This window comes from Pinus tabuliformis, chromosome 8 (genome assembly GCF_031772625.1).
Source record: "Pinus tabuliformis cultivar Carrire ecotype Pingquan chromosome 8, CPIR1, whole genome shotgun sequence".
Lineage (NCBI taxonomy): Eukaryota > Viridiplantae > Streptophyta > Pinopsida > Pinales > Pinaceae > Pinus > Pinus tabuliformis.
This window is the reverse complement of record NC_142294.1, coordinates 704,200,487-704,215,634: the sequence shown is the minus strand read 5'-3', so window position 1 is coordinate 704,215,634 and position 15,148 is coordinate 704,200,487. Positions and strand designations below refer to the sequence as shown.

General features: G+C 40.2%; 1 protein-coding gene across 1 annotated transcript in view; it reads right to left on the bottom strand.

The window, feature by feature from the left end:
- Positions 1 to 1,306: 1,306 nt before the first annotated feature.
- LOC149237563 (asterix-like protein) overlaps positions 1,307 to 15,148 on the bottom strand; it is a 53,086-nt gene continuing 39,244 nt past the window's right edge. Inside the window, exon 3 of the mRNA XM_089372699.1 lies at positions 1,307 to 1,739. Coding sequence (XP_089228825.1) covers positions 1,673 to 1,739 — 67 coding nt within the window. The 3' untranslated portion in view covers positions 1,307 to 1,672. The remainder of the gene's footprint in view (positions 1,740 to 15,148) is intronic.

The following is a 15,148-nucleotide window of genomic DNA, read 5'->3' as shown; positions in this document are numbered from 1 at the left end:
ATCATCACACGTTCTATGCTGAGGGTAGCCCATGTATCCCACGACTCCAAAGCAATAGGGCACTAAATTCCAACTGCAAAGTACAGGTCCAAGACAAGAATGTTGGTCGACATCCTGAGTCCATGCTAAGAATAACCTAGAATCTCAAAGAGTGAATGCACCCTTCAAAACCACCCAAAGTCAAAAACAGGTAAATGGATAAACCCACAATCAAATAGATAATAACACTTATCATAAAACATTACATTTTCTTCCAACCGTCTCATAGAATTAGTTCCATTAGAATTGTTTAACTCTTGCTATGATCAGAGAAATCGCAAACCCGTAATTGAAATGTGAGAACCCATATTCTATTAGAATTGTTTAACTCTTGCTATGATCAGAGAAATCGCAAACCCATAATTGAAATGTGAGAACCCATTACGATGCTGTGAGCCATGAGAAGGATTAAATCACTGCTAGGAGTCTTGATATTCATGCTTACGGGACTGGTTGGGGGTTAATATTTCCATTAACATTGAGAAACACTATTTCTAACAAAGAGGCCATGTTAGCATACCATTCAGCTTCACTATTATTCTCTCATGGTACATAATAAAAAGAAATTTTAAGGAAGTATTTGGCTGCTTGTTGAGCTACAACAGATGCTAAAGAATTGTCCCCGAGATTGGAGTTCAAGATCATATAACTTATGATTTTTTTTAATTACCAACCACAATCAGAGATAGCATGCCTGATTTCTCTACTATTCTCAATCCTTGCAATAGCACGGAGGCTTTTGCTCAATTGTTGGGAAAAATACCAAATCCCTTACAAAGGGTGTTCCTATTTTTTCTATTGTTTCTCTAGGGTCTATGATAAGCCCCTCATGCCTACCACCCCAAACATTAATCATTCCTCGATAAGCATAAATGGTCAAATAAAAGTCCTGGTCCTTTGCCATCCTCGTTGAGCTTCAAATGATAATTTGGCATATCAAGCTTTCCGAATGATTCATTTCTATCATTGTATCGCAAAACTTTGATTTTTCCTAAATTGTTGAGTGATGATTCTCCACTATCAGCCCCACTAACTAATGCTGTAAAGTGAGAAATGCATTTGAAAACATAATTAAGATTAGAATCCCTTTCCACTTTAATGAAGAGCAAACAATTATATTTGATAATAATTCTCTTGCGCACTGGAAGAAGTAGATGAGAACAAATGTTTAAGGTTGAAATTAAAGAATCATATGAAACTCCTACGCATGATAAATGATTTGCTTAATTTTCACAAGAACTAAATTGAAAGGCAGCGTATTCTCTGGTTAAAACAATGAACAAAGTATCAACCCTTCATGTATAAATAAGACGGTGATCTGATGAGCATAAATGTGTGAGAGAGATCAATACATAGTTGTCTCTAAATGTTTAAAATATAATACCCACTACTAATCCAGATTGAATGAAATAAGAAACCTATATTTTGAAGCGAATGAAAGAGTTTTAAGACAACAGAAAATTATTTGAAAATGAAAGTGTTACAGTCTATAACGATTAGACCATTGGGAATCTTAACATCTAACGGCCTACCGCAATATTTGCCAATGAACAATACAACAAAACTGAGGAATATCCCAAAACTAATTTTTGGATGTTTCACACAAATTAACATATCCCTCTATTAATCCAGGTCAGCTTTGAACTGGTGCCTGCCGAGCATGTCCAAAATAATTGGTAACTAATCCCATAACAGCAAACCTGAAACAAATTACATATTCCATAAGTAACATAAAATGAAGAAACAAGAGTGAAGAAAATAGTAACAGAGAAGAGGGTTTGCAGTCATCATTTAGCTCTTGAAACAGGACCAGTTGAAAGAACATCATATACTTACAATTCAGAAAGCTTTCCTGATCTATGTGGAATCCAAAACATAAATAGTTTTCTAATTCATAATTAAAGAATATAATTTTAAAGCAAAAGGTGAACAATGCCAAGTTGCCAACAAAACAATTCCTAACCACCAAATAAATGCACTTTTCTTTTATTGGATGATAATAAGGTTTGCTGAGGTCGAATATAGTGGCTCTACAATACAATGTTTTTAAAGATGCATGTAGAATGCAAAAAATAAAGAAATATACGAAGATGAAAATTCTAGTGTACTGCATACCCAGCCTTAGCTAACCAGCCTAGATTTTACCTACTGCCAATGCTTTGCAAGCAGGTGTAAGCAAAAGGCAATGTCAACAAGCTGGAAGTACCATTAAAAACAACAGAAAAAGGAAAGGTGAACGTGAAAAGAAGGGTTATTCAATATTAACGCTCTACTACAAAGTTTAATGTAATGAAATCAAAGTATATAAATAACTTTAATAAAGAATCCTTATGTTAGCAACGAGTTAATAAAAGGCTTATTAGGTGTCAACACTATGAGGTAGTTCGGTCATGTGTGTAGCACAACTATTAAATGAATGACAAAAAGAAAGTACTCCCGTTGTATCAAATGATTCTGTTAATGGTATATTCATATCATATCATCTCATCTCTCGTGTGAATGTCCAAAGTTTAACATGGTATCAGAGCAATATCGATCACTGTGGGCCTATAAGACTGAAATCAAAGCATTTACCACTAAGAACTTGAAAAGATTGAAGTCAAAGCATTTACCACTAAGAACTTGTAAAGATTGAAGTCAAAGCATTTGAATGTACAAAGTTCAACATAGTATTAGAGCAATATCTACCACTGTGAACTTATAAGACTTAAGTCAAAGCATTTACCACTAAGACAGCCTGTAAAGACTCCGGAAAATTCGTTCCTCAAGTTAAATACTCTAGAAGACTTGGAATATGTAAATCTCCATTGAAGATACAAATATTATATATTAAAATGTATGAATAAGAATGATACAATTGAAAGTGAGGGTCCTGTTATATATAGTCAGGTAAGTACCCTTTCACGAATAGTCATGTTTATAGAGACTTGCCTCTTTGTTTAACTAATTATTATTTTAATTACATATTATTGTGATTATTATTTATTATTTATTATCTATATTTATTACTTTTACATAATTATATTCATAACATTGCCTTCCTCCCCGGATGCGGGTGCTCAGTAGGAATAATGTGATGGCGGCCGAACAGAATGGCATGTGGCTAAACCACATGGCCCTCTGTAATCTGGCACACAGGTCTAAACATGCAATTAATCACAGTCATAAATGGCAATTAAGGGGACGCCGTCTCCCACATGACTGCAACCACCAACCTTGGCTCCACGCGAAAATGAATACCGACGATGCTCTTACCACTGCGCCTGTTCATCCTCCTCTGTCACTGCAATGCTGTTGTCCTCAAGCTGCTGCTGCTCCCAGCCATCGCACTTCCACCGGGAGGCGCTACCATCTCCTCTGTTGTATTGAATTCGGCCCAGGAATTCACTTCTCCCAGAGTCTGGACTGCCATTACATCTTCCACTCGGCCTCTGCAGTCGGTCCCTTCTCAGAGCCGCCCGATAATCTCACTGAGCCTCTGCATTACACTGAGCCCAATTCAGGAAGAAACTCACAAATTTCTGGAGACAACATGACGAGAACTCGTCATCATCGTATGCGCAGTCGTCGGGGTGGAAGCAGAGGCAGCTTGGCTCGTCCCCCACCTTCCCCGGTTTCTGAGTCCACCTCCTCTCTGGCCCAGCAATTTACAGGGGGTTACCCAAACACCCGCAGTGGCAGAGGCAGAGGCCGCTCTCAACCTCACAACACCATACGACGCCCCCTACCTCGCCTTTCAGTGGTAGTCCATCCAATCCTGCTTCGCCCCCCAGAGCTCCTCCCTCAAATCCTCAAACGCATCTCCAGACAACCCAATTCACCTTCTGTTCTTCCATGAACAGGCCCCTCATTATTGCCACTATCTCCATTAGCTTTCATGAGATGGACTCTGCAATTGAGGGACAGACAGTTGCAGGTGGTGGCCAAACCAGTACAATTAAGGAGCCAGCCACTGTTGGCGGTAGCCACAACAAAGTAGCTCTGGACATGGCTCAGAGGAGCACCCAAGGAGCAATGGTGTGGCAAATTGAGAAGGGCACGGGACAACCAGGGAAGGAGACGAACCAGAACCAGAAGGCTGATGAAGAGGTGGATCCTTACAGATGTTTCATTGAGGAAGAACAACCGAGACAGCAACCTGATGACACGGAGGCTTTCCACCAGGCAGATGTCGAAATGGAAGAATACAGATGCTTCATTGTGGAGGAACACCCATCGCCTCCACCTCGCTCCTAGTCAGCCACTCTGTTTGCCACGCGTACGCCACATGGCCGCCCACATGTTTGCCACGTGTTTGCTTCCTCTCAGCCACTCTGCCTCGCGTACGCCACATGGCCGGCTACATGTTTGCCACGTGTTTGCTTCCTCTCAGGTTTTTTTACTAGAATTATGCTTTTAAGATTTGTTAATGGGGTTTAGAACAATCTGATAGTTTCAGATTCCCTGGAGGGTTTTGTTTAATTTTGAAAAACTGCTAAACAATTTTGCGCAATTGTTGGTTTCCCCTGCATGGGCAACAAGTTAACTATGCACTCGGTTTTTGATTTGGACTAGTTTCCCTTTTTTGGGCAGTCTGGACTCTTTTTCTCTGTTGTTTTTGCCAACTCTCATGCATGGATATGCAAAGGCTACGGCCTCAGTGTACAATATTTTTTCAGTAATAGAATTAGCCTAACTTAGAAAAAAAAATAACATTGCCTTCCTCTTCAAAAAGCTTTGTCCTCAAAGCTTGTTGATGAAAAGGCTTGATCTCTTTTTCTGCTACGAACTTCTTCTTGTCTCAAGATAGTCATCTTCATCAATACAAGTTGATATGATCTTCGGAGTGATATATAAAATTGTTGCACAGACGAAGGATCTGACCATCCTAAATTAATCTTTTGTGGAATCTTTCGATTACTGGAAACTTGTGATGAACTGTTATCACTAGACTGAGTTGTGCGCACTTCAATATTTTTTGGAACATAAGTTTGTTGTTTTTGTTCTAAATACATAGCTTGATTGAGTTGTCTACTCACGTGATTCGGATGTCGATAATGAATTCTAGTTATTTGATTTTCCCTTATCTTGTTTGTGTCGTTTTCTTGATTTATTTGAAGTACCTGATTTCCCTTAGTTATGGAAGTTGAATGGTTAATTTCTAGATATTCACTTGAATCTTTCGTTGCTAGAACTGCAACTTCTGAATACATTTTACTTCAACTAGTTTGTCCTCTTCTTGAGTCGTGATACTGAATGGAAGTATTTGTTGTTTTTTCGTCAACTTGAATTTCTACATTTGATGCTTTCTTCTCGATAAGTTGTTGTACCTTGTTTCCTAATGACTTATTATCCTTCTTAAGCTTCTTAATTTGCGTTAGTAATGTTTCACTATGGTCTTTAAGTTGAGAAACTTCTTCATTTTTGTCAATGGTGATCTTGTCAATTTCTCTTTGCATATTTTGTAGTACTTTTTTACCTTCTTGGAAAATTATTTTTGAAATATCTTGTATGTCTTCTGGTGTCACTGTTAAAATTGGCAACTAGGGCCAAACTCCATGTTGGTCATCTTATTTATCGTAGCTGATATTTTTCTTGGATCCCTCTCATCGAGAGGTGTAGGATTGATCTAAAGATCATCCAATTTTGATAAATATTCATAGAGTTATGAATTTATTTTTGTTATAAGACAATTTGTTAAAGTCGGCCAACAACCAACTAAACCCCACATGTGCTCAATGTTTTAGTATAAAAAGAGATGACTTGAGAGTCATTTCTCACACACACTTCTATCTTGATTTCTCTCCACTTGTCTTGGGTTTTAGTGGAAGAGAAATCTAGGAGTGGAAGCCCTAGACGTTGGAGGAAAAGAGGCTTCCCTAGACGCAGATGGAAGGCAGCCTTAGACGCAGATAGAAGGCAGCCCTAACGCTATCCTAAGGCAGCCCTAATGCAATCCTAGAAGGCAGCCCTAGACACAGATGGAAAGCAGCCCTAACATTATCCTAAGGCAGCCCTAACCAACGTTATCTCAAGGGTAACCTAGCCACAATCAAGAAAAGGATATACGCTGTCCTAATAGGTCCTAGCCGCAGCAAAGTCATGGGTCTTTTGGAGGACTGAGCTGTTGTTAGGAGGGCCTAGGAGCTGGGCTAGAAAGTAGCAATACAAGGCCTACTTCAGCGAAGGAGAAGGGACGTGAAGGTCACCCTTATGACTACTTGAAGAGGCAGCAAGGTCCTTGTGAAAGCTGCAGGCCTGTATGTATTGTTTTGATGGTCAAAACAGCCCTCTACATGGAGCTGTAGGTGTCTCTTCAACCAACGAGGTCACCTACATTGTAACAAAAGGGAGGCCGCATAATTCAAGGTGAGTTATGGGTTGATCGTTGGACTGTTGTAGGTTACAAGAGGGTGCCCTAACCAGTGACCGAATTCTGTCCATGAACAACAGTACAGAGGTGTTGGATATTGCCACATAGGCACTGCAATCAAATAGGACAATGGGACAGCAGCATGTTGGGACGGCAACTTTGATGGGACAGCCCAATGACATAGGACAGCAATGACAACTGTGCAGCAGTGGCACAAGTGGGACAGCAGCATGTTGGGATGGTAACTTTGATGGGACAGCCCAATGACATAGGACAGCTGGCAATTGTGCAACAGTGGCACAAGTGGGACAGCAACTATTACATGAGAGCAACAAAGTGGGACAGCAGCAAGCATGTACAACATGGCAAGCATGTCATGGCAAGTTGTGATGGGACAGCAAGCAAACATGGAATGGCTATGTCACTAACAGTGGGACAGCAATATGCCACATAAGAAAGCATGGCGCAACAATGGCACATGGGACAGCAGTGCAGCATAAGGTGCAGCTGTATGATGTGTACAACATGGTCATGAGATCCAGCATTGTGATAATGGGTATAGCATGGTGCAGCATGGTGAGGTGCAACATGGTGACGGGACGCAGCACAATGATAGGTGAAGGAGTCACCTTGGGGAATCAGTTGAAGCAGCATGTCTTCAACTGATCTCATGTATCATCTTCTTAGAGATGATCTATGCTCTTAATTAGATAAGTCAAAGTGTTGACTTCTGTTGTAAATGTACTATCTCTCTCTCTCTCTCTATTGAACTATTGAAGAACATATAAGAAGAATTGACCAAGGGTTTCCCCACATTGGGGTTTGTCCCTGGCTAGCACCACATCTTGTGTCCTCTTGTCTTGGCTTGTCTTCAGCGATCTATGTTTATGTTCTATCTGCAGTTTACTTTAATGCTGATGTGATTGCTAATCTGGAAAAGATATTGAGCTAACTGTGAAAATTGAAATAAATTGCTCTAAGCATAGAACATACCTAATATTAACATGATATCAGAGCTGAGGTGAAGACAAAGCCCAAGCAAGAGTGAAAGAGCAATCGCCGAAGACAGTTGGGAAAGGACAAAAGGATCAATGGATTCCTCATCCCTCTTCAAATTCACCAAGGGTGAAGTCAAAGCAAAGAATATTATCAGAATGGCACAGCAAAAGCTTCTAATGGCCTTCAGATCACTTCAATGGGAAGTCCGGATCTAAGGGTAGAAGTAAAGGCAGATGCCTTGTTTGTAATAAGTTCGGCCATTATGCGAAGGAGTGTCTGAATGGCAGGGACACATCACTTGATGATGATAACAATCATTCCAGGGACATCTTCAATGATTGAAGGAATGACAGGTAATGCAGGTCATCAAGAAAATAGTCGACTCTTCGAAGAAAGCAAGGAACCCCAAGTATGAAGAATCAAGTGTTGTTTCTAATAAGATAAAGAAGTGTTATCTTATATTGGCCCTCTCCTTCAGATTCTTTGGGAATCCGGCTTATTGATTGTAGTGCTTCAAGGCACTTCATCGGATACGAGGGTGCTCTCTCTAATTTAGTAGAGATGGAAACAATCATGGGATTATACTTGGAGCCGATGCCACCTATCCTAAAAAGAGTGTAGGGAATGTTACCCCTCAATTGAATGGGGGTAACTCGATTCATTTACAAGAATCTCTTTTGTATACCTGATCGCAAGAAGAACCTAGTGACCATTTCGGCAATGGAAGTCAAAGGTTTTAGGGTGGCATTCATCGATGGAAAGGTACGTATTTGAAAATGGAATTTTCAAAGATGTTTTTGAGTTTAGGGTCGTATCAAGTTGCAGGAAGTCCATTGGGGACCATGTCAGTTGTCACATTTCATCTATAGCACCGGAGGTCTACTTATTATGGGACCCTACCCGATGTGAGTCAGATGATGACAGGGATGCCTGAATCCAAGAAGAGTATGAAGGTACATGTCCGAGATGTACTGAAGGAAAATCTTACAAGGGGACCATTCCCCTCATGTAGCAGGTCCACAGATTTGGAACAACCCGAGGGGTTTGACATTCATGATCGGGAATCTCACGTATACAGGTGAAAGAAATCCCTTTATGGCTTGAAGCAAAACACCCCGGGCATAGTATGAGAGGATTGATAGTTATATGAAGAAGTTGAGATTCACTAGGAGTGAAGTCGATCCAAACCAATGCTTGAAGGTTGTGGATGATAGACCTCTCATACGGGCACCATCTGAGGACGACCTATTTCTGAGAGGTGTAGACCCCTCTCATTTGCAGAAGTAAGAGGGAGTTGGATTCCGAATGTGGAATGGTAAACTGCAAGCCCCTGGCTACCTCGAGGATCTTAACTTTCAGAAGTTATATGGTAGTGATGCTGGACCAAATTTGGAAAATGCTTCTGAATTTCATAAACTCACTAGCATTGATGTTCTTAGTGAACTCTCGTCCAGATATGTGTTTTGCAGTTAGCATGATGAGCTCATATATGGTTGAGCCTCACTAGTTTGGTGCCAAGAATCATTTGAGATATCTCCAGGGCACAATCTCTCATGGATTGAGGTACACTGTCGAAAATGTGAAGCTGCATGATTATTCGAATGCTCACTGGGCAGGCAGTGTGGAGGATCGCAAGAGCACTTCTGAGTGTTGGTTCTCTTTGGATTCTGCTTCAATATCCTGGATAAGCAGGAAGCATAAATCGATTGCTATAAGCACAGTGGAATACATAGCTACGAGTATGATCTCATGTGAAGTTGCCTGGTTGTGGAAACTCTTCAGCGAGTTGTTTGTACACATGATGGATACCACCGTAATACTTTGTGTTAACCAGGGGGGGATTCGATTGTTAAGGAATCTCGTATTCTATAATTGCTCCAGCATATAGACATCAGATACTACCCTATCTAGGATATGGTACATCGATGAGCAAGGAGGCTCCATCGCATTGAGACTGATGTACAGATCGCGGACATTCTGTCTAAGCCCCGAGTAAAGGTCAAATTTGTGACTTTCCCGAATGACTTGGAGTCGTTGAGAGACCTTCTTATGAGGGTCCTGCATGATGCATGCATAGAGCTTTGGGAGCTCCGGGGGGCTTGGGGAACTGCTTGGGATCAATGAAACTAATCTAGGATCAGTATGAGTAGTTTGAGACACTCTCTTGTGATATTGATCTAGGATTAATAAAATTGAATTCGAGTCAGTAAGAGTGATATGACACACTCTCTTCATATGGAACTGACTTCGGGTCAGTAGAGAATGGCATGAGACATTCTCGATCAATTCTTCTTCTTCATGGTTTTGCGGAGCAGAGCAGAGCAATGCAGGGCACTGATGGCAGAGATAGTACAGTCGGACAGATGGATTAGCGGATGGAGTTCTCCCTAGTTGAGAGGGAGTGTTAAAATTGGAAACTAGGGCCAAACTCCATGTAGGTCATCTTATTTATGGCAGTTGATATTTTTCTTGAATCCCTCTCATCAAGAGGTGTAGGATTGATCTAAAGATCATCCGATTCTGATAAGTATTCATGGAGTTATGAATTTATTTGTGTTATAAAACGATTCGTCAAGGTCGGCCAGCAACCAAATAAACCCCACATGTGCTCAACGTTTTAGTATAAAAGGAGATGACTTGAGAGTCATTTCTCACACACACTTCTATCTTGATTTCTCTCCACTTGTCTTGGGTTTTAAAGGAAGAGAAATCTAGGATCGGAAGCCCTAAACGTTGGAGGAAAAGAGGCTACCCTAGACGCAGATGGAAGGCAGCCCTAACACTATCCTAAGGCAGCCCTAATGGAGTCCTAGAAGGCAGCCTTAACACTATCCTAAGGCAGCCCTAACGAAGTCCTAGAAGGCAACCCTATACGCAGATGGAAAGCAACCCTAATGGAGTCCTAGAAGGCAGCCCTATACGCAGATGGAAGGCAGCCCTAACCTACGCTATCTCAAGGGTAACCTAGCCGCAATCAAGAAAAGAATATACACTGCCCTAATAGGTCCTAGACGCAGCAAAGTCATGGGTCTTTTGGAGGACTAAGTTGTTGTTAGGAGGGCCTAGTAGCTGGGCTAGAAGGTAGCAATACAAGCCCTGCTTCAGCGAAAGAGAAGGGACGTTAAGGTCACCCTTGTGACTACTTGAAGAGGCAACAAGGTTCGTGTGAAAGCCGTAGGCCTGTAAGTATTGTTTTAATGGTCATAACAGCCCTCTACATGGAGATGTAGGTGTCTCCTCAACCAGCAAGGTCACCTACCTTGTAAAGAGAGGGAGGCCGCATAATTCAAGGTGAGTTATGGGCTAATCGTTGGACTGTTGTAGGTTATAGGAGGGTGCCCTAACCAGTGACCAAATTCTGTCCATGAACAGCAGTACAGAGGTGTTGGATACTGCCACATAGGAGTTGCAATCAAATAGGACAATGGGACCACAGCATGTTGGGACAACAACTTTGATGGGACAACCCAATGACATAGGACAGCAATGACAATTGTGTAGCAGTGGCACAAGTGGGACAGCAACATGTTGGGACGGTAACTTTGATGGGACAGCGCAATGACATAGGACAGCAATGACAATTGTGCAGCAGTGGCACAATTGGGACAACATCTATTACATGACAACAACAAAGTGGGAAAGCAGCTATTACATGACAACAGTAAGCATGGACAACGTCGCAAGCAGCAAACATGTACAAAATGGCAAGTTGTGATGGGACAGCAAGCAAACATGGAATGGCTATGTCACTAATAGTGAGACAGCAGTATGCCACATAAGAAAGCAGTGGCTAGCACGACGCAACAATGGCACATGGGACAGCAGTGCAGCATAAGGTACCGATGTATGATGTGTTACAGCATGGGCATGAGGTCCAGCATTGTGATGATGGGTGCAGCATGGTGCATCACGGTGAGGTGCAGCACGATGATGGGATGCAGCAAAATGATAGGTGAATGAGTCACCTTGGAGAATCAGTTGAAGCAGCATGTCTTCAACTGATCGATGTTCTATGCTCTTAATTAGGTAAGTCAAAGTGTTGAGTTCTGTTGTAAATGTACTATCTCCCTCTCTCTCTGTTGAACTATTGAAGATCATATAAGAAGAATTGATCAAGGGTTTCCCCACATTGAGGTTTGTCCCTAGCTAGCACCACATCTTGTGTCCTCTTGTCTTGGCTTGTCTTCAGCAATTTATGTTTATGTTCTATCTGCAGTTTACTTTAATGCTAATGTGATTGCTAATCTGGAAAAGGTATCGAGCTAACTACGAAAATTGAAATAAATTGCTCTAAGCATAGAACATACCTAAAATTAACAGTCACTGAATTTGGCTTCAGTGTAACATCCTGTAGTGTTATTTTCTTCTTCCTATAGGAAAATGTTAAAAACTTCTTTTTCGTGTTTAAGACGAAGGATCCTAGAGTTTCCATCCAAGGTGAGCCCAAAATAATGTCACCTTGAATGTTCCATAGGGTTTGAACTGAGAATTGTGATATAAATGCATAATCCTCAATGTTTCACTATAAATTGGTTATGTCATAATTTTTGTTGTCAAAAGAGTCTAATTTTTCGATTATATTTGACTCCGGAATCACTAATTGGTTTGCGATTTTAGGCATTATATAATTTCTATATTCGGCAGGTGAGATAGCAATTGTGACATCTTTTCCCGCACTAGACCCTTTAATTCTAAATAGCACTAAAGCATAATTACGCAAAGTTTCCAAAAATATTCCTTTATTACCGAACTACACTCCATTTTTGCTTGTCGATAATTTTTTGTCAGCTACATTCATTTATTTTTCCTATGGAAGAACCACTTCTCCATTATATATAACTTAATCTTTGCTTACTCTATATATCTTTTTAATAATTTTATAACTTGATTTTTTTATTTTTTTAACTTTTAATAATACTTTTTAAAGTTACCTCTTCACCTTTTGACTTCAATATTAAAATGTCTTGATTTTTTCTTTTTTTTTAGAATTTTTAACTACTTTAAATAATATTTTTTTATTAAGTCACCGTTTCTAAACCACCTTTTTATAAAAATGTTTATGGCTCTAACTCGAACTGATGGAGAGGCACTATACGGATCGTACTAATATGTCGAATCACTGCACGAAAGTTGTCACGAATTGTACGAATGCGTTGTGGAGCTGTGGCTATTACAATGTTTCTTGGATTTTGCTAACCACACAACGAAACCCTCGAGACAATGTGGAATGACAGCGAGAGTGAAGACTGTTTCAATTCTCCAATCCGTGGAATTGATGCAGCTCTTTATATTTTAATTAGGATAGTTCGAACCAGACAAAGCATTGAATTAATTGCAGGTTATACAGGTCAACGATTGTATTGTTTTTTCGAACAAACGCGCCCTTTGAGCAAAAGTCGTGACCTTGCACAAGCATCACACTTCGATACGACTTAGTATCTATGAACTGGGCACAAATTCTTTAGTCGGGAAATTGAGATAAAACGATAAGAAACAACGACAGCTCAGGGAAAAACAAGGTCGTTGTTCGACACGTCGATCGTGCATCTTTACAGCATTCGTGCAAGGTAGCAACTTGCAGCTATGAATGCCAATGGTTGGATAAGTTTTGACTTCCACGGCGACGTGAGAACACTCGTTGCTGGGCTATGTTGGTTAGTTGGTGGTCTGTTGTGCGGATGGTTGGCCAGGTAATGGTTGAACTAGTGGCGGGTGGTGGCTTCGTATGACGACGTTGTCACTTATACTAAAATGTCATATATCTTTCGGCTGCAAGAAAAAATGGTCGATCTGGATTGTTGTGCGATGCTCGACAGTTTGTTTTTATTTATTATTTCTTTTTTTCTAAAATCTTTTTATTATATATATTTTTTAAAAATATAATCTATTTTCTTTTCCTTTATATATATGTATATATATAACCCTTTTTTATTTTTTATTTATTTATATATATAATTTTCTTTCTTTCTTCTTTTATAAATTAATGGCCAAAGGCCAAACCATAGAATGGAGAACCTCCAAATACTTCTATGGTTAAAAGCAATGTTCCACCAAGTCTCCGGGACGGGGAGACGCGGGTGCGGGGAGACGCACAAAGGGGACGTGTGGGAGAACCCTGAAATTTTAGGGAAATTTAGGGGAGACGGGGAGACGTCGAGGTATATATAATATAATTTTTAATTATATATATTATAAATTTATATATATGTATATAATTTTGAAATTTTCATGTTCATATTCATTGTTCAATAATGCTAATTCATCAAGATTCAATACCATAAGATTCAATAATAAAATTCAATATGAAATTCAAATATTCAAATACAATGTACATTGATCCATATCATTCATCATTCATCAATCATCATTCTATAATTTACATCATTCCAAAAAACAAACCAGAGATTATGACCAGAAAAGCGCAAGACTTGTGACTAGAGAAGCCCAACGAAACCACCTCAGAGATAGCAAAAAATCCACGAAATTACTTCACAAAATCACCTCAGAAACGAGTTTTTCTTGTTTGAATTCGGTAGTCAAATGAAGAGGCCCAGCTTCAATATATTCAAGATTACGCTGAATCGTTGATATGCTGCCGCCTGCGTGGAGCAAGAGGGAGGATGCCACTGCAAGTTTGCAACGACTGCTAACTTATTCGGTAGTCAAATGAAGAGGACTAGCTTCAATATATTCAAGATTACGCTGAATCGTTGATATGCTGCCGCCTGCGTGGAGCAAGAGGGAGGATGCCACTGCAAGTTTGCAACCACTGCTAAGTGCTAACAGCAAGCCGCTGCATGGAGAAGAGTGAGATGCGCTGAAGCTCTCGTGGGCGCAGTGAGAGCAGATGGAAGAAAAAAATGCGTTGAGGTAAGAGCATAATGAATGGCGACAGAATGAAAACATGAAAAGTGGAGTTAACCCTAACTTGTTCATGTAATTTTTTATTTGTAATTGTTAATTTAGTTTATTTTTATTTTTTATGTTTTTTTAATAAATTAATTTTCAATTTTTTAAAATTTTTTTTTTGGTTTATAAAGGGTAATTAGACAAAAATGAAGGGGGGACGCCCAGAAGAACCCCATTTTTGGGGGGACGCCCAGAAGAACCCCATTTTTGGGGGGGACGCCCAGAAGTACCCCTTTTGAGGAGTCGAGTCTCCCACATTGGGGAAACGCACCCCCTTGCGTCTCCCCGAGTCTCCCCAAAAGGGGGACGTGGGGAAACGCACCCCCGAGAGTCTCCCCGTCACGGGTGCGTGGGGTGCAAGGGGTGCGCGCACCCCACCCTGGGAGACGCGTCCCCGTGGAACACTGGTTAAAAGCCTGAATTCCAACGGCAATGAACTTGATGCAGGGTTGATGACCAAAGGCCGGGATCTGTCAACGTGGATCTGATAACAAATGAAGCGAACAAAATTCGTTCTTCAAGTTAAATACTCAAGAAGACTTGGAATATGTAAATCTCCATTGAGGATACAAATATTATATATTAAAATGTATGAATAAAAATGATACAATTGACAGTGAGGGTCCTGTATATATAGCCTGGTAAGTACCCTTTCACGAACAGTGATGTCTATAGAGACATACCTCATTGTTTAACTAATTATTATTTTAATTACATATTATTGTGATTATTATTTATTATCTATATTTATTACTTTTATATAATATTATTCATAACAATCATCAACAAGAGCTACATAAACATCATGTCTCAAAGTCTTCAGAATCAAACTCCTCAACCTTATAACAT